The 24903-nt window shown below is 41.5% G+C and overlaps 1 protein-coding gene and 1 pseudogene across 1 annotated transcript; both read right to left on the bottom strand.

Annotated features, from left to right (window-relative positions):
- Positions 1-1195: 1195 nt before the first annotated feature.
- On the bottom strand, positions 1196-12073 carry LOC148776700 (cyclin-D1-binding protein 1-like). Its single transcript, XM_088840220.1, has 6 exons — positions 12025-12073; positions 11759-11979; positions 6730-7010; positions 4985-5045; positions 2884-2930; positions 1196-2638 (listed from the first exon to the last, which is right to left on the bottom strand). The coding sequence occupies exons 1-6, from the start codon at positions 12071-12073 to the stop codon at positions 2524-2526; spliced, it is 774 nt and encodes a 257-aa protein (XP_088696346.1). The 3' UTR covers positions 1196-2523.
- Positions 12074-19283: 7210 nt separating this feature from the next.
- LOC148776699 (olfactory receptor 11H6-like) lies at positions 19284-19921 on the bottom strand (annotated as a pseudogene).
- Positions 19922-24903: the final 4982 nt, after the last annotated feature.

Genomic DNA, 24903 nt, shown 5'->3' with positions numbered 1-24903 from the left:
AAAAAACACTCATTTCTGTCACCCCAGCTCAAGGCATCTATGAAGACTAGTTGTCTTAAAATAGAAACTATTGGGCTTGAGGAATTTTTTTTAAAAGCCTTTATAAAGGTATTCAGATAATTAAGATTTTTTTTGAGTTCAGGGTTTTTCATAACCATTTACTATTCATCAATACATACATTAATTTATAGGTAAGGAAAATAACCTAATATTTAAAGCACTCTTGTATTTCTGATGAAATGGGACAATATTAAATAAAAATATGATTTTTAGACAATCCTGATTATACTAGTCAATGCCATCCCTGACCATTATCCTTAAAGATCCAAAGATGACTAAAGAAAGTTATAAAATACACAGCATAAGACCTGCGTGGAGAATGATCGTCAATATTTAGCTATGGATAAGTCCTTATTAGAGTTGAATATTATAAAAGCGTAAATATTCCACAATTAAGTGTCATGTTAAAAACATGAATTTGGTCCAGTAGAGAAATATGCAGTTATTAAGTATAAAGGAAATAGGACCTATAAAAAAAACTGGACTCCTTTTGTACAAAGTTAACATTTGTTTCATTGTTTCCATGTTGTTGCTTTGATACTCTCGGTTTTAGTTCCTTTTCTTTGGAATACTTGTGAACAAGTACAGAATGGCACTTTATTAAAGTAAAGTAAAACTCCTGACTCAAAAAATTTCAGCCTCAAGTACACAGTATTCTCTCAAAAGAACGGATGCTGGTCTTGCAGGCTACTATGCTAAGTGAAATAAGTCAGACAGAGAAAGATAAACACTGTATGATATCATTTACATGTGGAATCTAAAAAATATAACAAATTAGTGAACATAACAAAAAAGAACGGGTGGTGGGAATAAAAAACAGGACAGCGACTGTTGCTGAGTGCACCTAGAGAGACCATGGGGATGTCAGATGGGCTGATGTGATGAAGAACATCTACACAAGACAAAGGACGCCCAGAAGAAGTGCGGAGACCTGTAGGACAGGCATGAGGCCTAGTCAGGTACAGCACTGTATACCCTGCTTTCTAAGATGTACTTTCCAGGTTTACCTTGCTTTCCAATACGTGATCTTCCAGACTGATGCAAAAATATAATTAACCGGTGATGGTTTTGCAAAAGGATTAACTGAAGAGGCCCTTAATACTACATAAACCCTATAATCTTATGCATTCAAAATTTTTTGATTTATAAAAATTTTGTACTTACATTTGGGGACAGGCAATACAAAACAGAGAACAATATAAATATGTATAAGGAAAATAAGTCTGTTCAATACAGTGAACACACCTAACAACTGAGCTTGTTGACCTAAAATATGAAACAGCCAGTTATTTTACCAGCAAAACGGGTTTATTCGGGAACAACAAACAACTGCAATTAGGGTCAAGCCAGCGACAGTAAAAACCACAGCCAAGTTCCACAAAGGAAGGAAGCAAAGGGAGGAAGTTGGGAGCAGTTGTTTGGAACAAAATTTCATGGAGGAAAGCGAGAGTTCAGGGTGATGAGGGGTTCTCATTAGCTTCGTAGCTAGGGTCAATTTCCTGGAGGAGATAAAATGTACACCAGTCCTGTCTATAACTGACAATCCTTCCTGTTATAGACCTAGAGTAATACTGTGTGAGAGCTCCTCCTTCTGGCCTCTCGACTCCATTTTAAATAAGCTTTCACTTTATTGATTTTCCAGCTTCCCAGGTGGCACTAGTAAAGAAACTGCCTGCCAATGCAGGAGACAGGAGACTCGGGTTTGATCTCTGCGTTGGGAAGATCCCCTGGAAAAGGAAATGGCAAATCACTCCAGTATTCTTGCCTAGAAAATCGCTAAGACAGAGGAGCCTGGCAGGCTACAGTCTACAGGGTCACAAAGAGTCAGACATGACTGAGCGACTAACACACTTAATAATTTTCACAAGCTCAACACCAACAGAACTCTCTCTTGTGTGCTCAGCTGTGAGGCTCTTCTGTCCATGGAATTTTTCAGGCAGGAATACTGGAGTGGGCTGCCATTTCCTTCTCCAGTAGATCTTCCCAACCCAGGGAGTGCACCTTGTCTCCTGTGTCTCCTGCATTGCAGGCAGCTTCTTTACTGCTGAGCCACTGGGGAAGCCCTTCAATAACAATATAGTAATGGAACAAACTGGAAGAACATTCAAAAGAACGTGCTGGTAAGAATAATATTCAGCAACATGCTAAAATATACCTTTGACAATGACACATTTTATTGAACAGGGAATACTGCAGCTTCCCCAGGGATCTCTGAGAGGCAACTCAATCACAAAAACTCATGTAATTGTCTTTTGTATCTAGCACAGAAAAATATACTCATATGGTTTATAAATAATTGCCAGTTTGGCCTAATCACCAAACTTTGGTAATTGTGTCTCTTAGTAAGTACAGATACTCCCTTCTAATCCAGAAAGCATCCTAGCTCTATTCTCAAAGCAGACATCAGAGCTTGGCTGTAACAGTAAGAAAGAGAAGAGAGTTCAAATGAACCATGATTAAAATTCATGATTCAACTTCATTCTGAGTGAGTTCTTTGATTCTGTTCATGCAATGATCAACAGCATTAATGAGTAAAGGAATCCAATTATCTTCTGGCTGTGGGGTCACATGACTTGCTCTGCAAATGCAATGGGGAAAAGAGAAGTTAAATTTATTACACTGTCAAGGGAAAGACCTATCCTCAAAAGGGGACACAGGGAAAACTACAGTAAAAGAGGGCAAGGGTCTCAGCTGCTCCATAAGCAAAGCTGAGAGAAAATACCACATTCACTCTCGACGCTTCGAGATGGGGGTTTGGGAGTTGAGAATGGCTGTTCAGGCTTATTCTCAAAAAGCTATTTCAGGATAAGTCTTCATACTCACTTTGTTATTTCCAGTGCCTTCTTTAAAACGGATACAAGTTTTGCAGACTAGAAAAAAAAAGAAACAAGAGAAGTTACTCACTCTGAGCCCTATCACAAAAAGGAAAGGATAGGGGACTTCCCTGGAGGTCCAGTGGCTGGGTCTCTGAGCTCCCAGTGCAGGGGGCCTGGGTTCAACCCCTGGTCAGGGAAGTAGACCCCCCAGGCCACAACTAAAAGATCCTGCATGCCACAACAAAGACCAAAGATACTTCGGGGAATAGCTAAAACTCAGCACAGCCAAACAAATAAAACAGATACTTAGGGGAAAAAAAAGGAAAGGAGGAAAAAGGGGAGGGGGGGGAGTAAAGCTAAAAATATTTTACTTGAATATTAAAATATTTAATACTTTAGCTCTCTTCCCCTTTTTTTTTCACATTCACTTTTTAAAAACGGACTGAAGAAATAAACATCTTTAGCATTTCGCCATGTCAATTACCCTAGAAACAATTTTAGGAATGCACATTGGTAGCATTCATACATCCTCACGTTATTTTGTCACTGGTATTCTTAAAATTCTGTAAGTTAAAAAAAACAAAAACAGTTGTTTCTGCTATACATATCCTGAACTATCAGCAGAGGTGGGACAAGAAGTCAATTTTTTAAAAGTGAAAGTGAGAAAAAAGGAAGGAGAGTTAAAATATTACAATATTTTAATACTCAAGTAATAAGAAGCCATTAAAAAAAAAAACCTTGGAGGAAACAGTCAAAAATAAAAATGTTGATTAGGTGGCCAGATCATGGACTCTTTTCTATTTAGCAAAATCTTATTAATACTGCTGCCATAGTATCTTTATAAGCTTTTTTATATTTAAAATTTTTTTAAAGAAAACAAAAAAGGAAAAATATAACCTAAATTTGTCCTAACTGCTGATAGTTCAGGATATATACAGCAGAAACAACTGGGTTTTTTTAAAAAACTTAAAATTTTAAGAATACCAATAACAAGGTAACATGAGGATGTATGTATCCTACCAACATACCATGCATTCCTTAAAACTGCTTTTAGGCAACTGACATGGCGTATTACTAAGGATGTTTATTTCTTCAGAAGTCAATTTTTAAAAAGTGAATGTGGAAAAAAAAGTTAATGTCCAAAAGGATCCTAATTCTACTCCAAGGTGTTTCCACATTGTGAAGATACATTTGATGACTCTATTAATAATTTCCACAAATTTACCAAATATTATTAGAACTGATACATCTGATGGTAAAATATAAGCTATCCACAATTTATTTTTCTTTCCTATGAGACATAATAACTTAAAGTTTATAAAAAATAAGAGAACAGAACTCTAGCACAGGACCTAGGAGTTCAAAGAAAACAATAAAATCAGATTTTTATAAAGAGCTTAACCCTTCATGACCACTCACGGTTAAATCACATAATATGTCGATATTAGAATAGAGAATAGATATAGAATTAGATATTAAACATATTCTAATATTTTAAATTAGAGTATTCTCTATTAGACTATTCACCTATTTTGGCCAATACTGGAAATAAGAAACTTGTAACTTCACGGTGAAAGAATCCTAAAGCACTGTACTAATTTCTCTCAAGGCATGGTTATCTAAGGTCTTTGGGTGCGTGCATACTAAGTCACTTCAGCTGTGTCTGACTCTTTGCGAACCTATAGACTGTGGCCCACCAGGCTTCTCCATCCATGGGATTCTCCAGGCAAGAATCCTGGAGTGGGTTGCCATGCCCTCTTCCAAAAGATCCTGCTGACCTAGGGATCAAACCATGTCTCTTACGTCTCCCACATTGGCAGGTGCGTTCTTTACCACTAGCACCACCTAGGAAGCCCCTCTAAGGTCTTTGGGTTTTTCTAAACGATTACCCAAGTGGTTATGGAAGAGAGAGTACTATCAGAGTTCAGTGCTATCAGAATTCAAATTCAACAACAATTTATCAGGCACAAACACATTGTGACATTACTATTGTACTTGCATCCAAGTGTAACAAACAAACATATTCCCCACAGTTTAAGAAAATACCAGTGATTCCTGAAATTCTACCAATTAGGTCTGCAGCTATTCCCTCAAAGCTAGTACTTAACATTGTTTCGCACAGTCAAAGGGCACACATGTGGGTAAATGCTCAGAGCCAAATCATCCACACTAAAGGGAGAAAGAAAAAATAACCATTAACCAAGAAGGAACAAAGCTCAACTAGGTGGTCTCCAGGATACAACTAAGAATGCAACGAGTGAGGAAATAATTCCCAGAAATGCGTCAGTTCCTTATTCTGGGCAACCAATAAATAACCAATTCAACTGGTATTTATGGAACACATGCATACCCTGTTTTACTAAGAAGTTGAGGGTGGGGGGAACTCCCTTGGCCAGTAGGATGGGATATTATTAATTCAGTTAAAAATTTTGGGATCTGAAACCATAAGTTTAATAACCGATATAGGCAGGGTTCATCCCTGAATGCCATTAAAGGAGGCACCACTTTAATCAAGCAATCAAGTTAGTGCTGTAGCACCAAAAAGAGGACAAACTAATACCATGTGCCTTTCCGATGTGATGCAGTGAAAAGCATGAAACACTCAACCAAGTGATATTCTTGCCAAAAATGTTTAACCCGAATATAATTATGAGAAAACAACCACACGAATCCAGATTGCTGGATATTTTACAATGCAACTGACTTGGATTCTTTAAAAATGTCAAGAAAATTTACAAAATTTTTAAATGTCAATGACAAAAAAAGCTAAAAAAGGACAGGGACTGCTTTAGTTGCAAGATGCCAAAGAGAAGACAACCAAATGCAGTATGACCCCTTGACAGAACCCTGAATTAAACAAACAAACAAAAATGCTATAGAAGACGTTTTAGAGACAATTTGGGAAATGTGAATATTAGATAATATTATTATATTCAGTATAACCTTTATCATCAGGGAATGGCAAACCACTCCAGTATTCTTGCCTGGAGAATTCCATGGACAGAGGTGCCTGGCAGGCTACAGTCCACGGGGTTGCAAAGAGCAGAACACGACTAAGCGACTAACACACACAAACACATATTCAATGTAAATTTCTGAAATGTAATACTAAAACTGTTTGTTCTTAGGAAATACATGCTGAAATATTTGGGGAAAACGTCACTTATGTCTGCAACTTACTCACGAATGCTTCAGGGATAAAAACAGCACATCGATTTCGGTTTTTAAAAAGGTACATCTAATTACACAGAAATAAACCAATACAGGAAAAAAAGTGAACAACAGGTGAACCTAGACAGAAGTACAGGTGCTCACTACAATACTTTTTAACCCTTCTGTGAAGAAAGCTGATTGCCGAAGAATTGATGCTTTTGAACTGTGGTCTTGGAGAAGACTCTTGACAGTCCCTTGGACTGCAAGGAGATCCAACCAGTCCATTCTAAAGGAGATCAATCCTGGGTGTTCATTGGAAGGACTGATGCTAAAGCTGAAACTGCAATACTCTGGCCACCTCATGCAACGAGTTGACTCACTGGAAAAGACTCTGATGCTGGGAAAGGTTGGGGGCGGGAGGAGAAGGGGACGACCGAGAATGAGATGGCTGGATGGCATCACCGACTCTGTGGACATGAGTCTGAGTGAACTCCGGGAGTTGGTGATGGACAGGGAGGCCTGGCGTGCTGTGATTCACGGGGTCGCGGAGAGTCGGACACGACTAAGCGACTGAACTGAACTGAACTGAACAGGTTTGAAAACTTTCAAAACAAAAAGATGGGGAAAAACCTTCAGGTGACGGCACAAGTTGAGATCAGAATGCTGCTGCTGGGAGGTTTTGAGTGGAGGTCACACCTACCTAGGGCTGATCTCATCAGAAATGTCCACAATGTCATCCAGCTGGGCCACCTGACCCTTCTTCCCGTTCTCCGCCACTGAGAGCCGGGTTTTCTTCAGGCAGGCTTTGGATGCTCTCGCCAGTGCAAGGCATGGGATTATGAGCTCCTGGTCTTCCTCTGACCAATATGAGTCCCGACTGTTTGGACATCCCAATATATCCTCCTCATCAACACGGCTGTCAGAGCTGTCCTCCTCAATGTCATTCAAGAGGCCACAGGAAGGGTCACATTCTTCCACAGCCTAAGATACAATATGATATATGTGAGTGCCAGAAAAAAAACACAAGTATTAATACTTTCAGCATCATGTCTGGGTTGTTCCCAAACTTCAGCCAGCTATTTCCCTAAATGGCTACAGAGCTGAATCACCTCACACATGCTGTTCTAACTCTCCTAGTGCAGCAATGGAGCAGAGAGGAATGGTACAAATCGCACCCCCACGTGGGGTGGGGGAGACGGGAGATGGAGGATGGGAGTGAGGGGGGACCCATGTGGTCCACGCTTGACACATCTTCTCTCTCTATAACCAGTTCTCATCTACTAGACACAGAGTGGCCTTCCAATGACCATCAAAGACAGAGGTCCTCTCACCTGCTCCACCTCCTCATGTGCATCCTTCACAAGATCCACTCTCTGTCAGCACTGAAAGGGCTGCAGCTTTGTTATCTATGAGTGAAGAATCAGAAGCACCAGTTAGTGGAGAATCCCAACAATTCTCTTGAGTCTGCAAAAAGCAACAGTGTGCTCATCTGAAGGGAGTGCCAAGGACAGTAAACAAGGGCAGCAGTTGAATGTACAATTCTTCTCATATACATCCTCTGGGTGCCCAGACAGGGGGGTAAAAAGCTTTCTGTCATTCACCATAGGAAGAACTACAACAGTCACATGCTGGTTCTCAGCGTCGTGCTCTGGCATGACCACTGCTCTCGGCCTAGCAGGCTCTACCCCGTAACTGCTTCAGTGTCCCCAGAATACTGCCCCTGAGGCAGGACCAGAAGAGGAAACCACATCTGTTCAACAAGAGACAGAGCCACAGCCAGAGGTGTTTGAGTCTAAAAGTTATGTGAACTAAAAAGACTGGCAACAAGAATTAACACCTATCATTTCATGTCGGCGATAAACTAGACCTGTTTCACTAAGTTCTTTACGGAAGTAAAGATACACACATACTATAAAACCGGCAGTTAGATGTAAGGTCTGTCAGCTTTGGCCAGCAGAACCAATGTCTACTTTCCACTCTCACCCACCTTTTGGGATCTGAGGGACACGTTGGCACGCATCCCAGACACTGTTATAGGAAATCAGGTTCTCAGGGCTGCTGAAAGCCATCAATAAGGTTATATCAATAACTGGGTTCCTGTTTCCTACCAAGGTCCTTCCTGCTGGTCATTAATCTCAGTTATCAGTAACTTTGCTGTTAAAACGACTTTCCCCCCCTCCCAGAACCAAAGAACCCCATTACCCAATAACTCCAGCTATGGCATCACTACTCTAAGCTGGATTGATGTAAAGTGCTTCCACAAGCTGAGCCGTGTCATCCACGATGTCCAGAGTGGCGCTCCGCACCAGCTTTCGCAGGGTGATGCCTGTAGCCAGACCCAAAGACTAAGCAGCCTATTCCTCTTTCCAGAAGTCTGGAAAGTCTTCCCGAGAATCTAAGCCCTACAGAATTTGAGGTGATGTGCACCCACGTGCTTTAACTGCAGTGCCAACACAAAACCCAGGCCTCATGTATATCCCCATGTCATTTGCTTGCTCCTCCCACCACTCCTTAGTGGTATTCTCCAAAAGAGATCTGGAACAAAACTGTTCCATGACAGCACGTATTCACTCATTAAAGAGTAGTTTCTTTCCTGGGGGTCCAGTGGCTAAGACTCTACGCTGCCAATGCAGGCAATCTCTGGTCAGGTAACTAGATCTGACACGCCACAGCTGAGGAGTTCACACGCTGCGACTGAAGACCCTGCGAGCCACGGCGAAGGCTGAAGAGCGCCCCTGCCACAACCAAGACCCGGCCCAGCCAGAACAGAAAAATCACAAAGTTTTAAAGAAACAGTGACTTCTTGACGTTTGTGGATCAAACACTTCAAGTGTAAACCACATGAGTTAACCCTGAAGATCCATGAGACATGTCTTCATCTATAATTGTAACCTGATAATAATCAAGACACGAATATGCAAGCAGAGCTGGAGGCTACTTAACCTATAAGGGAGCTCAGAAACAGCATGTGATGAGGAGGAGGAGCCTGGGGATGGCACTGATAACCAAGCAGTATCTGTGGTGATTATAATGAGTTAGAGACAGAGAAGCCAGTGAGAATTAAAGACGTAAGGCAGGGGACATGAGAACACAGGATCTGAACTTTAGCACAAAGGCTTACTTACAGAGGTCACTTATATAACTACCTTTGACTGCATTTAATGGGAGAAAGTTACATTACATACTCAAATTGAGGAAAAGGTAAAATTCTCAGGACATAAGCTGTCACATTAGCAAAGATCTACCCCATAAACTGAATACTTATGTGTATGGAGTGGCTTACCCTGATCCTTGGGAAACAAATAGTACACTGCAATAATTGCCTTGATGGCAGCATGCACTTGTTCACAGAACCCCTGGGTTTCCTATGAGAAGATAAGCCAATTTCACAAAGAAAAAAGAAATGGATTAGATCAATGTGGTCAATCCATCTACAGGGGAAAACAGCAGACATCTGTACAGCATCATCAAACATTTTCTGAAGTCCTTTTATGCATCAGGCCCTGTGCCGTTCTCATCACATACCAGGGAGGAGTTAGCTGGATACCAGATACTGAGCAGAAACTCAGTAAGACATGAAGAAACTAGGAAAAACATCCCTGATAATCTATATCCCAAGATATCTGTGATTGGCTTTGAGGTATTCACCGTATCTTAGACCAGGAGTTGGCAAACTAGGGCCCAAGGGCCCAATCCAGCTCACTGCCAGTTTTTGCAAATAAAATGTTTCTGGGACACAGCCACAATCACGCGTTTAAATGTTGTCTATAATCGTATTCGCACTACAGAGGCAGAGTGGAGTAGCTGGACTGCAAAGCCTGGCATGTTTACTATTTGGCCCGTTACAGAAAAGTTGTCAGCTCCATCTTAGACCATTAACCAGCTGTCTGTCTCTCTGCCTCTTGTGTCTGTCTCTGTCTGTCTGTCTCTAACAGAATCTCAGTATACCTAAAGGAAATTAGAATGGACTTTACAATGCTCAGTGCTGACTATTTTCCTTTGAGGCAGTCACTGGCTTTCCCTTATCTTCCTTGTCCTCACTGCTCTGCTAAATTCCAAGCCAGGGCTACGCAAAATGTGATCTACGAGATTGGAGCCAGTCCATGAATGATCTGTTACCAGTCTGAGATGGATAGGTACAAAGATCGAGAATACTTAGAAACTTTTATGCCAATTTGACATTGTTTCAACATCCAAACATATAATTTTGTAAAAACACCACTTTGTATGGACTGCAATTTAAAAAACAAAAACAAAAACACCCATTCTTTGGCAGAATTAATGTGCTGAGATCCTAAGAAAGCAATCATGATTCAAATATATATAATTCATATAAAGCCATATTCTAATTTTTCATCTACGAATGAAAAAACCACTGTCCTGAGCATGTACAGAGTAATCAAACTGACAAAATTTAAACACAAAGATAAAATATGAAAAACAACAAGGGAAAAGTGACAAATAACATACAAGAGAACGCCCATAAGGCTACCAGCTGATTTCTCAACAGAAACTCTTAATCACATGTGTAAAAAGAAGAAACCATATGCATTTAAGTGTGAATATGCATAGCATATATATGGAATAATACCAAAGGAACCAGAGACAGGAGATATAAACTGTTTAGCACATTTAACTTTGATATCTTCTGAACGTTATACTGTCTACATTATTAAAATTAAGTATAAAAATAATTCAGTACAAACGAGTATTATGTAGTATAATAGAAAAGGTAGAGCTCAAACATCAGACAGAACCTCATTTAAGTCCTAGCTCCACTACTTATCTACTTTAAACTGAGCCTCTGAGCCTGCCTGTTCATCTGTCAGAAAGGGATCATGTATGTGAAAACACTTAGCAAACAGAAAGTACTTTTAAAAATGTCAGCAAGGAAACAGCCAGGATGAACCGCAGAATGAATCAATATTCAGAAGAGCCATCTACCCCATGACAACTAGTGCATTTGACAAGCTGATCTTCAGAACAATCCTGTGGTTTGAGAAACTTCATCTTACTCAACAGATTGAGGAAATTAAATCCCCAGATTTGAGTGAAAAAGGTGGAAAGAAAATGAGAGGCTTCCTAAGGAATACTGAAGCAGCACAAGAATTCTAGAAAAGTGAAGCCCACCTGTGGAGATGGCAGTGGAAGTCGAGAGAAGGCTACGGTCAGAGTCGTGGCTTCCCTTGACACTGTCACAGCTGCCTCATCTGGGGGGGGTGACACAGCAGGTGGCAAGAGCCACTATGTTAGTGCCAAAAGGACAAGGCTGCAACGGCTGCAAGGCCTGTGAAGATGATGCGTTCCCTCTCCACCCATGCCCGCTGAGACGTCTCAAACACAACTCCAAAAATCAGTGTTTTCTATTTCAACCTCGGAGGTACCAAGGATGCGTAAGCAGGAGTATCCCCGCAGAGAGGCTGGGGCGGGGGGAGCAGGAAGGAAAGGAGGCGGGAAGAGATGAGAGACAGCAGGCTCCAACCGGAGAGGCACTCGCTGAGTCTTCTCCAAAAGGCCTCCCGATCTGACTCCTTGGTGGTTTCCTGCGCTTCGCCGACTAGTGGGTGCGCGGTGTGGGCCGGGCGGCGACACACGACAGAGCACAGGTAAGCGGAACGACCTCCCGGCCCCACCTCCTCCGCCCGGGCCGCCGCCGCGGCCGCCAAGGCCTGGCCCCTTCCCACCCAAGCCCGGCTCCGCGGGCGCCCGTCCGCGCTCCGGCAGCTCACCCCGCACTCCAGGAAGCGGGGCCGCAGCTCCCCGGCCAGGCGCCGGAGCTGCTCCAGAGGCGGATCCACGTGGGGTCTGGGGCTGCAGCTCCAGCTGCGCTCTCCATCCCAGCACCGCGGTAGGAGGCAGCGGACCGAGCCCCACCGCGGCCTCCGGAGCCGCCCCGCGGCCGCAGCTCCTCCTCCAGGCCGCGGTTTCGCTTCACAACAACCTGCCCCGCCTCGGAGCCCCCCACGCCCCTTCCGATCTCAGAAGCCCCGCTCACTCCCGCTCCAGGACACAGGCAAGACCAGACCGAGCTGTTTCTTATTCATCCTTCATTTACTGGTATTTGATTAGTTGAAAACACCCCCGACTGAGGAAGCAGAGAGCCCATAATTCTGTTGAAAAAAGGACTAGGAATTAATCAAGGGTAGTCAAGGTTGTATATTGTCACCTTGCTTATTTAACTTATATGCAGAGTACATCATGAGGAACGCTGGGCTGGAAGAAGCACAAGCTGGAATCAGGATTGCCGGGAGAAATATCAATAACCTCAGATATGCAGATGACACCACCCTTATGGCAGAAAGTGAAGAGGAACTAAAAAGCCTCTTGATTAAAGTGAGAGAGGAGAGTGAAAAGGTTGGCTTGAAGCTCAACATTCAGAAAACTAAGATCATGGCATCTGGTCCCATCACTTCATGGGAAATAGATGGAAAAACAGTGGAAACAGTGTCAGACTTTATTTTTTTGGGCTCCAAAATCACTGCAGATGCTGATTGCAGCCATGAAATTAAAAGACGCTTGCTCCTTGGAAGGAAAGTGATGACCAACCTTGATAGTATATTAAAAAGCAGAGACATTACTTTGCCAACCAAGGTCCGTCTAGTCAAGGCTATGGTTTTTCCCGTGGTCATGTATGGATGTGAGAGTTGGACTGTGAAGAAGGCTGACCGCCGAAGAATCGATGCTTTTGAACTGTGGTGTTGGAGAAGACTCTTGAGAGTCCCTTATACTGCAAGGAGATCCAACCAGTCCATTCTAGAGGAGATCAATCCTGGATGTTCATTGGAGGGACTGATGCTAAAGCTGAAACTGCAATACTTTGGCCACCTCATGCGACGAGTTGACTCACTGGAAAAGACTCTGATGCTGGGAAAGGTTGGGGGCGGGAGGAGAAGGGGACGACGGAGAATGAGATGGCTGGATGCCATCACCGACTATGTGGACATGAGTTTGAGTGAACTCCGGGAGTTGGTGATGGACAGGGAGGCCTGGCGTGCTGTGATTCATGGGGTCGCGGAGAGTCGGACACGACTGAGCAACTGAACTGAACTGAACTGAACTGAGTCAGGGTCAGGTCCAAGTGTGCACGTTCCCTGTCAGACTTTATTTTTTTGGGCTCCAAAATCACTGCAGATGCTGATTGCAGCCATGCAATTAAAAGACGCTTGCTCCTTGGAAGGAAAGTTATGACCAGCCTAGATAGCATATTGAAAAGCAGAGACATTACTTTGCCAACAAAGGTCCGTCAAGAGGCTTTTTAGTTCCTCTTCGCTTTCTGCTAGAAGAGTGGTGTCATCTGCATATCTGAGGTTATTGATATTTCTCCCGGCAATCTTGATTTCAGCTTATGCTTCATCCAGCCCAATATTTCATATTATGCACTCTGCATATAAATTAAATAAGCAGGGTGACAATATGCAGCCTTGACATACTCCTTTGCCAATTTTGAACCAGTCCTTTGTTCCATGTTCGGTTCTAACTGTTGCTTCTTGACCTGCATACAGGTTTCTCAGGAGGCAGGTAAGGTGGTCTGGTATTCCCATCTCTTGAAGAATTTTCCAAAGTTTGCTGTGATCCACACAGTGAAAGGCTTTAGAATAGTCAATTAAGCAGATGTAGATATTGTTCTGGAATTCTCTTGCTTTTTCTATTATCCAATGGATGTTGTCAATTTAGACATAAAGATTAAGCCTTCTTTAACATTGTTGGCTTGAGACTTTTGAATTAACTTTAAAAAGATTTTGGTAAGAAAAATGAACAGCAAGCTTATCATAATAAATTTGTAAAACACTTCAGGAAGCAGAACAAAATCTCCTATCAGTTCAGTTCATTTCAGTTCAGTTCAGTCGCTCAGTCGTGTCCGACTCTTTGCGACCCCATGAATCACAGCACGCCAGGCCTCCCTGTCCATCACCAACTCCCGGAGTTCACTCAAACTCGTGTCCATCGAGTCGGTGATGCCATCCAGCCATCTCATTCTCTGTCGTCCCCTTCTCCTCCCGCCCCCAATCCTTCCTAGCAGCAGACTCTTTTCCAGTGAGTCAACTCATCGCATGAGGTGGCCAAAGTATTGGAGCTACAGCTTTAGCATCAGTCCTTCCAATGAACACCCAGGATTGATCTCCTTTAGAATGGATTGGTTGGATCTCCTTGCAGTCCAAGGGATTCTCAAGAGTCTTCTCCAGCACCACAGTTCAAAAGCATCAATTCTTCGGCGATCAGCTTTCTTCACAGTCCAACTCTCACATCCATACATGACCACGGAAAAAACCATTGCCTTGACTAGACGGACCTTGGTTGGCAAAGTAATGTCTCTGCTTTTTAATATGCTATCTAGATTGATCATAACGTTCCTTCCAAGGAGTAAGCGTCTTTTAATTTCATGGCTGCAATCAGCATCCGCAGTGATTTTGGAGCCCCCAAAAATAAAGTCTGACACTGTTTCCACTGTTTCCCCATCTATTTCCCATGAAGTGATAGGATCAGATGCCATGATCTTTGTTTTCTGAATGTTGAGCTTCAAGTCAACCTTTTCACTCTCCTCTTTCACATTCATCAAGAGGCTTTTTAGTTCTTCTTCACTTTCTGCCATGAAGGTGGTGTCTTATGCATATCTGAGGTTATTGATATTTCTCCTGGCAATCTTGATTCCAGCCTGGGCTTCTTCCAGTCCAGGGTTCCTCATGATGTACTCTGCATATAAGTTAAATAAGCAGGGTGACAATATACAACCTTGACGCACTCCTTTTCCTATTTGGAACCAGTCTGTTGTTCCATGTACAGTTCTAACTGTTGCTTCCTGACCTGCATACAGGTTTCTCAAGAAGCAGGTCAGGTGGTCTGGTATTCCCATCTCTTTCAGAATGTTCCCACAGTTTATTGTGATCCACACAGTCAAAGGCTTTGGCATAGTCAATGAAGCAGATTTAGATGTTTTTCTGGAACTCTCTTGCTTTCTCCATGATCCAGAGGATGTTGGCAATTTGATCTCTGGTTCCTCTGCCTTTTCTAAAACCTGCTTGAACATCTGGAAGTTCACGGTTCACATATTGCTGAAGCCTGACTTGGAGAATTTTGAGCATGACTTTACTAGTGTGTGAGATGAGTGCAATCTCCTATAATTTTGTTAAAGAATGCAACTATAGAATTTTCTATAAAATTCCTTCTTTTAATTTCTTAATTACAAAATATGTGTGGAAACAATTATGTAAGTCCACTCTATTTTGGAATAAAAATTTAAATTTAGCTTTATATTGTTAACATAACATATCTATATGATATCCTATAATTTAACTGTATTATAATTCACTTGTTCTCCAATTACTGAACATTTGGATATGTAAGATTTTGATGTTATTATCATTATTTTATTTTCATTAAACTAATAAAATTATGTGGAATGAAACAACAGATTTACAACATTTATTTGTTACATTCAGAAAAATGGTAGCTATCTCTATCTATTCATTTTTTCCCTGTTTAGAGCCAAGTATTTGCAGTTTTCTTTTTATACACTTTACTGATTTTTGATGTATTTATTTAGAGTTGTACTGCATTTTTTTGATATTATGAAAGACATTTTCTATTATTGTATTTTCCTCTTGATTATTATCTTTTGTATATTTACTTTGCAGGAGGCCACCATTTTAAAGAATTTTTTCTGATTTTAATCATTTTTGAAATTATTTTTATGAAAATTCACATCAAATATTTTTTAGTGTTTGATAAAGAAAAATAGGCAGAAAAATAAGTTTTGGGATGAGAGTAAATTTCTGAGTTTTAATTCAAGAGCTAATTGATGAGTATGATGTGCTATGTTTTAATCCCTATCTTCTTCCTCTTTCTTTTGGGAGAATTGGAGGCTTAAACACTTGCCTTCCCTTTTTCCAGTATTTTTAATGAGAGAAGGTGGGGAAGGCTTCATGTGGCTTACTTCTTCTCTCCACTACTAAGGGGTACTGTAAGGCTCTGCAGGTTGTTCCTGGCATAAGGGAGCCTGTCTGAGAGCGGGAGTGGGGGCTGTCACTCAGCCTGTGCCCAGGGAGTAGAAGTGTGCACCCTGATGTGTGTGGGAGACCCCCTGAGGAAGGGGTGCCTAAAACACCTTTGGTCAAGACTTGTAGCTAAGGGGCTGCTGCTTTGTGATTTTATAATTTATGCAAAGGGCTTCAGAGACTAACCTGAGGCCCTGCACCCAAACTTTAAATTAAGTCATATTATCACCTCACTTAGATCCTGATTTTACCTCCCTTGCATAGCTAAAATGAAGATATATTAGTGAATCTGGTCTTTTTGTGCTTCTATGGAACTGGCTACAATTTTACTAGTAGATAAGATTGTGTCACTAAGAATGAAATTTATTTACTAAGATGCAATGTGACAATTCCAGGCCATTTTGAAAATTAACTGCAGAGAGGGACTGATGCTAAAGCTGAAACTGCAATACTTTGGCCACCTCATGCGACGAGTTGACTCACTGGAAAAGACTCTGATGCTGGGAAAGGTTGGGAGCAGGAGGAGAAGGGGACGACGGAGAATGAGATGGCTGGATGCCATCACCGACTCTGTGGACATGAGTTTGAGTGAACTCCGGGAGTTGGTGATGGACAGGGAGGCCTGGCGTGCTGTGATTCATGGGGTCGCGGAGAGTCGGACACAACTGAGCGACTGAACTGAACTGAACTGAAGCCACTCCAGTACTCTTGCCTGGAAAATCCCATGGATGGAGGAGCCTGGTAGGCTGCAGTCCATGGGGTCGCTAAGGGTCGGACACGACTGAGCGACTTCACTTTCACTTTTCACTTTTACACATTGGAGAAGGAAATGGCATCCCACTCCAGTGTTCTTGCCTGGAGAATCCCAGGGATGGGGGAGCCTGGTGGGCTTCCGTCTATGGGGTCACACAGAGTCGGACACGACTGAAGTGACTTAGCAGCAGCAGCAGCAGCAGCAATGTACCTCATTTCAGACATTGGCTAAACTATCTTATTTCTGTCCTCAGACTTTCACACACTGTCCTTGCTGCATGATTGATCTTCATTCTTATATACACAGGGGAAAAGCACTTTAAAAAATCTTAAAGTACTTAAAATATGAATTATTGTGGCCTTATTAATTTTTTCCAGGGAATCTTGTTTCCAGGTCTCACTTGTATTCTGTTTAAGTACATTTATTATTTTGTATTGAGTGCTCCCAGGTGGTACTAAAATAAAGATGTAATATATCAAGTTATATGATTTTAAAACAATCCCAAAACTAAGGAGTTGGAGAAAGCTATTTTCACCAAATGGTGTTCAATAATTGACTTTGCTAAGAAAAAGTCTTTTGACAAGCTTATCTGGGGAAGAAGCTCAAACTCCAAAGAGCATACATATAGACAAAATTGTTCTGAATATGAAAGGAAAGGTGTTCTGGTCACTCTTGTGGGTGATGGGGAGAGGATGAGGAAGGAAGAGACAGAGATAGCAGCAGTATAACATGGGAACTTGACTGTGAGTTAGCACGAAGATCCTTCCTCTTACTTCCTAACTCCATCCTGTAGTCAGGTTTATTAACCCCCAAAAAGCTTAAATGAGTTTGATTTTGGATAAAATGTTGATGGGGATGAGTCTCACACTCAGATTGATGTGATCAAAACAAGATAGCAGGCAGACTAGGAGTGAGAGGAGAGAAGCACACATGAACCTCTTGCGTAGTGTGTATCTAGGAAAATAGTGGTTGTATGGTGCGTGTGCGTAGGGAAATAGTGATGGGGACTCTAGACATCTAATCACTATACAGTTAGGGGTCAGAGACAAATCTACTTAAATTTGCAAAAGATAGAAACTGAGCAGTTGACATCTGGGTTCAGTTCAGTTCAGTTCAGTCAGTCAGTCATGTCTGACTCTTGGCAACTCCATGGACTGCAGCATGCCAGGCTTCCCTGCTCATCACCAACTCCCAGAGTTTACTCAAACTCATGTCCATTGAATTAGTAATGCCATCCAGTCATACCATCCTCTGTCATTCCCTTCTTCTCCTGCCTTCAATCTTTCCCAGCATCGGGGTCTTTTCCAATGAGTCAGTTCTTCGCATCAGATGGCCAAAGGATTGGAGTTTCAGCTTCAGAATCAGTCCTTCCAATGAATATTCAGGACTGATGTCCTTTAGGATTGACTGGTTTGATCTCCTTGTAGTCCAAGGGACTCTCAAGAGTCTTCTCCAACACCACAGTTCAAAAGCATCAGTTTTTGGTCCTCAGCTTTCTTTATGGTCCAACACTCACATCCATATATGACCACTGGAAAAACCATAGCTTTCTAGATGGAACTTTGTTGGCAAAGTAATGTCCCTGCTTTTTAATGTGCTGTCTAGGTTTGTCATAGCTTTTCTTCCAAGGAGCAAGAGTCTTTTGATTTCCTGGTTGCAGTCACCATCCACAGTGATTTTGGAGCCCAAGAAAATAAAGTCTGTCACTGTTTCCATTGTCTCCCCATCTATTTGCCATGAAGTGATAGGACCGGATGCCATGATCCTAGTTTTATGAAAGTTGGGTTTTAAGCCAGCTTTTTCACTCTCGTCTTTCATCAAGAGGCTCTTTAGTTCTTCACTTTCTGCTTAAGGGTGGTGTCATCTGCATATCTGAGGTTATTGGTATTTCTCCTGGCAATCTTGATTTCGGCTTGTGATTCATCCAGCCTGGCATTTTGCATGATGTACTCTGCATATAAGTTTAATAAACAGGGTGACAATATATGCCTTGACATACTCCTTTTCCAATTTGGAACCATTCTGTTGTTCCATGTCTGGTTCCAATTGTTGTTTAAACTTAAATTTGCAAATTCAGAAGTTGACTTAGAAACTGAGCAGTTGACATCTGGGTTATATATGCTTTTTTTCCTGGAAAAATACAAGAGAATGGCATTTTCCAGTTTCCATACGGTACACACGGGACCACTAATACAATACAGCCTAATACAAATGATTTATTTAAATTCTGGTGCCATCTTATTTGTTATTTGCTTCACTGAAATGCAACCTAAAATATTCTGGGGAATATAGGAAACACTTTTCTCTCAAATTTATTAAAACCATTCACCTCTGATATGTTTATATTCCTATATGTCCTACATATATATAGATTCTAGTTCTTGAGAGGCTTTATTTGACCAAATATCACATTCCTAAACAGTTTTCTCAGGGCCTCCTTTATTTCCTTATTCTGGAGGCTGTAGATCAGGGGATTGAAAAGTGGAGTCATCACAGAATAAAATAAGGTCACAATTTTCTGAATCCCTGCTGGATTGCTTGCCATTGTGCTCACATACATCACCATGATGGAGCCATAGAACAGCCAGATGGGAACCACAAGTAGAGAAAGCCTTCTGCCGGCCTTCTGCTGAGGGGACTCTAAGCACAGCTCTGATCACCAGGGTGTAGGAGCTGATAACGAACAGGAAAGTGGAAAAAATTAGGACTGAGTTAAAGGTGGCACAGATAATCTCAGTGCCAGGAGTTGGCATGCAAGACAACTTCATAAGGGGTCCTGGGTCACATAGGAAGTGATCGATAGTATTGGGGCCACAAAAAGAAAGCTGGGAGATGAGATAAACTGGGAGGAGAAAACAGGAAAAGCCACAGACCCAGCAGCAGGCTCCCATTCTGATGCAGCGTTGCACTGTCATGACAGTGGGGTAGTGAAGCGGCCTGCAGATGGCAAGACACCTGTCAAAGGCCATGGCAAACAATATGAAGGTCTCAGTGGTGCCCATGGAGAAGAAGAAGTAGAATTGGAGGAAGCAGCCAGAGAAGGAGATGGTCTTGGTCTCAGAGAGAAAGTTGGCTAGCATATTGGGGACAGTAGAAGTGACATACCACATCTCCAGGATGGAAAAATTGGCCAGGAGGATGTACATGGGGGTGTGGAGATGGTGGTCCCACCACACTGCACAGATAATGCACAAATTGCCAGTTAGTGTCAATGCATAGATCACCGAGAAGAGTGAGAAGAGGAAGATCTGAACCTCCCAGGTACAAGGGAATCCAAGGAGAATGAATTCACTCACAGGGTCAGAGTGATTATTTCCTTCTGGGTTTTTTAATTTTTTTTTTTCTCCAGAAAACTGTAACAACAAGACATTACGATGATACAAATTATTTTACATAAGTTTTCTCATTAAAATGTTATCTGAACTTCTTTACAATTCAATAAGCAGCATCATTTTAGATTGCTTAAAGATTTCCAGCATTCTTTGCCCCAGTGTGATACTGGGAAGAAAGAGGGAATTTGGAGGTCGTTTGCTTATTACAGGGCTTCCCTTGTGGCTCAATTGGTAAAGAATCTGCTTGCAATGCAGAAGACCTGGGTTCGATCCCTGGGTTGGGAAGATCCCCTGGAGAAGGGAAAGGCTACCCACTCCAGTATTCTGGCCTGGAGAATTCCATGGACTGTCTCGTCCTTGGGGTCACAAAGAGTCGGACACGATTGAGTGACTTTCACTTCACTTCACTTGCTTATTACAGGTTTATCTTCATGATTACCATGCCCATCATGGTCCATTGAACATCTGCCTCTGTGTAATGTCCTCAGCACTACATAAACCAAAATAGATAGTCCTTGCCATTCAGAGGCTTTCAACCTGGTTCAGAGACAACCATCTGGGCCAAACCTATATAAGGACACATGGCGTTTTCATTGTTGTTCAGTTGCTAAGTCGTGCACAACTCTTTGTGACCCCGTGTACTGCAGCATACCAGGCTTCCCTGTCCTTCACTATCTCTAAGTTTGCTCAAACTCATATCCATTGAGTCAGGTGGTTCTAGTGGTAAAAAACCCGGCTGCCAATGCAGGAGGTGTAATATGTCAAGAAGATCCCCTGGAAGAGGGCATGGCAACCCACTCCAGTATTCTCGCCTAGAGAATTCCCATGGAAAGAAAAGCCTGGCGGGTTATAGTCTATAGGGTCACAAAGAGTCGGACGTGACTGAAGTGACTTAGCATGCACAAACATGGAGTTTTAAATAATAATAATAGTTCATGATGTGTGTAAATGGAAGAAAACATTATAAGAATTCATAGTTATAAATTAAGAGTTTATTACTGTAAATTTACTAATAATATGTATACTTTAGATCGAGTTTCTGTACTATTGGAAATTTTGGATATAGAAGTAAGGAAAATGCTTACAGCAAGCCCAACTGTGGTATCTGCATTCTCTCTGATTTTTAAAAATCTCCATGAAAAAAATTCCAAAATTTGCATTGTTAATTTCTCTCAGGGTTTAGTGACATATGCACAATTCTCAAAATAATCTTCACTTTTAACTTGGTCCTCTTTGTAATAAAAAAAAAAATTCAGAAGAAGAGTAAGCTTCATGTATTTTCAGCCAAAATAAACATTAAAAAATGAACTCGGTATGCATGAAGGAGGGTCACACTGCAAACTAATATAATTCTCTTTTAACTGAAATTTAAGGTCAGGAAGCAACAGTTAGAACTGGACATGGAACAACAGACTGGTTCCAAATAGGAAAAGGAGTATGATAAGGTTGTATATTGTCACCCTGCTTATTTAACTTATATGCAGAGTACATCATGAGGAACGCGGGGCTGGAAGAAGCACAAGCTGGAATCAAGATTGCCGGGAGAAATATCAATAACCTCAGATATGCAGATGACACCACCTTTATGGCAGAAAGTGAAGGGGAACTAAAAAGCCTCTTGATGAAAGTGAAAGAGGAGAGTGAAAAAGGTGCCTTAAAACTCAACATTCAGAAAACTAAGATCATGGCATCTGGTCCCATCACTTCATGGGACATAGATGGGGAAACAGTGTCAGACTTTATTTTGGGGGGCTCCAAAATCACTGCGGATGCTGATTGCAGCCATGAAATTAAAAGACGCTTACTCCTTGGAAAGAAAGCTATGACCAACCTAGATAGCATATTAAAAAGCAGAGACATTGCTTTGCCAACCAAGGTCTGTCTAGTAAAGGCTATGGTTTTTCCCGTGGTCATGTATGGATGTGAGAGTTGAACTGTGAAGAAAGCTGATCGCCAAAGAATTGATGCTTTTGAACTGTGGTGTTGGAGAAGACTCTTGAGAGTCCCTTGGACTGCAAGGAGATCCAACCAGTCCATTCGAAAGGAGATCAGTCCTGGGTGTTCATTGGAAGGACTGATGCTAACGCTGAAGCTCCAATACTTTGGCCACCTCATGCGAAGAGTTGACTCACTGGAAAAGACCCTGATGCTGGGAGGGATTGGGGGCAGGAGGAGAAGGGGATGACAGAGAATGAGATGGCTGGATGGCATCACCGACTCGATGGACATGAGTTTGAGTGAACTCCGGGAGTTGGTGATGGACAGGGAGGCCTGGCGTGCTGTGATTCATGGGGTTGCAAAGAGTTGGACACGACTAAGCGACTGAACTGAACTGAATCTTAAGTAGAGGAAACAAGCTTCAGTGGCCAGTTGAAATTTATCATATGCTGGGAAAGTACCCTATGATGGTACTCTCAATATATATTTTGCCATATAGAACAGAAATAACTACAGTGGTATATGTCATTAAAGCACTTTTGAGTTTTGAATTACATTAATTGGAGAATTGTTCATGGACTATTCATTCTCATTATTCTCTATTTCTTTTATTCGAGACTTCTATGTTAGAGTTCCTTCTGGTTGCCTTGACCTATAAACGTTTTTTTAGGACCTAGTTCTTAATATTTTTCCTTTTGTAATTATGCTCTCTCTGTAAGCGATGTGACAGATAGCCCTTTGACATAAAAACTACTCATGTAAAATGAAGCCACATTTTCTCTACCTAACTGTGAAGTCTCTTCTGCAACCTGGATTTATCTACCCAATTTCTTACTCCATTTGCTATTGAAGGTAACCAAATCAAGAAGCTTATGACAAAACTTGATTTTTCTCACCACAAACTGGCTGATCCTTAGTTCTTTGCCAGATCACCTCCATTTATTCAGTTGCTCAGGTCACAGACTTTGGCCACATCCTTACCACCTTTCTCAATATTCCACATCCAAACCATCAACAAGTCCTCTAGGCCTCCTGTTCAAAATATAGTTTTGAAAAAATCTGATCATGTCAACTAGTTGCTCTCGATCTTTCAAACATACTTACAAGAAAGTCTAAAGCTCTTTCCACAATCTGTAAGGCCAACGAGACCTAACTCCAGACCCTCATTTCTTAGCACCTTTCCCTCTACTGACCCCACTCCAGACACACTGATACTTGCCCATGCCACGTGTGGCCAGTATCAAGGTCTGGAATGTCCTTTATTCCTCTTTGCAATATTCATATGCTTTAACTTGTTCTTTTGTTCAGGTATCTGGAAAAATCAGAGACAGAGAGGCCTTTCTTAAATTTACATGTGTGAAGGCTCAATCACATCTGACTCTTTGTGACACCATGGATTGTAGCCCACCAGGCTCCTCTGTCTGTGGAATCTTCCAGGCAAGAATACTGGAGTGGATTGCCATGTCCTACTTCAGGGGATATTCCTGACCCAGGGATCAAACAGTGTCTCTTGCATCTCCTGCCTTGGCAGATTCTTTACCACCCAGAAAACCTTCCTTGATTTAGCCCATCTTTACTATTCTGTTTCCCAGTTCTGCTTTGGTTTTCTACAAAACACATATCACTATCTGGCATTGTATTTTAATACTTAGCATGTATTTTCTATCTTAATCGCTTGAATGTAAGAGGACATCATTTTGCTCACTGATGTATTCCCAGAATCTAGGATAGTGTTCAAGACATATTTTTTGTTGTTTAGTCTCTCAGTCGTGTCTGGCTGTTTGCAACCCCATAGACTATAGCCCACAAGGCAAGGCATATTAGGGATGCTCATTCAACATTTGTCATTTCAGTCAATGTCTTGCCCTAATAGTAACTAAACAGGAAAACCATTCCTTTAGACAGGGAAAATGTTTAAAAAAATGTAAAGACTGGTTTCTCCAGTTTGTTAAAAACACAAAAGCAAAGCAACACCTTTTGTATGGGGAAAAACCTCAATCTTCATAAGCAGGAGATCCATGAGAGGAGCCCACTCAGGACAATCCTATCAAAGCTACCTCACTCCATCAATCACACTGTCTTCATGTTCCTTTTATCCGCTCTGCTTTGTGCTCTGGATGTTTTCTTCTTGTTGCGAAGTGAAAATCGTGCTCTAAGGGTGTGTGTGCACGCGCGCGCACAGTTTTCTTTCTCTATTCTCTCAATCTGTTTCTGTATCTAATTGTCCATATTTTAAATGAATGATTTTTAAAATTCTTTTTTCTTATTTTTAAATAGGTAAGTGAACTGTTTTTGATTTCTCCTGCCTAAAATCAAAAGAGCAGCCTAAAGAAAATGTGGCTGTTCAAGTTACTTTAATAGAAAACTGCTCTTAGTCCTTGATTTTTCTTCTGTATCATACTCAGGGTCAGGAAATCTGGTATATCTGACTTGAATATGTAATAAGATATAAAATAAAGTTGTCATTCACAGTTTATTCTTGGCCCATGTGGTTTTGTGATATAGATAACATATTCATTTAAGAGAGATATTATTTTGTTTAAATATGTTTACCTATATTTTATAGATGAAACTCATAAAATCTAGCATTTAATCAGACCAGTTCTAATACCAGAGGCAATGTTACATAATTGAGAATCTAACCAGTTTCCATAATGAGGAAGCTATTCTACTTTACATTTCCATATGGAGAAACTACAACATAGGGTTAGAGGAAAGTGAAAAAGGCATCACAAAGAAATGTGAGCTGTCTATTACCTGCAGATCGCGTGTGAGAATTACAGACTCTGGCGGAGAGCAGAGCTCAGGTTTCGGTTTCTCTCTCCCGGAATATGCCGTCCGTCTCAGTCTCCTTGTTC

Source organism: Moschus berezovskii, chromosome 9, assembly GCF_049115385.1.
Source record: "Moschus berezovskii isolate FMDL1 chromosome 9, NW_MosBer_1.0, whole genome shotgun sequence".
In the NCBI taxonomy this organism is placed as follows: Eukaryota; Metazoa; Chordata; class Mammalia; order Artiodactyla; family Moschidae; genus Moschus; species Moschus berezovskii.
Note: the sequence above shows the minus strand (reverse complement) of the source record. Positions and strands in the feature narration are given on the sequence as shown.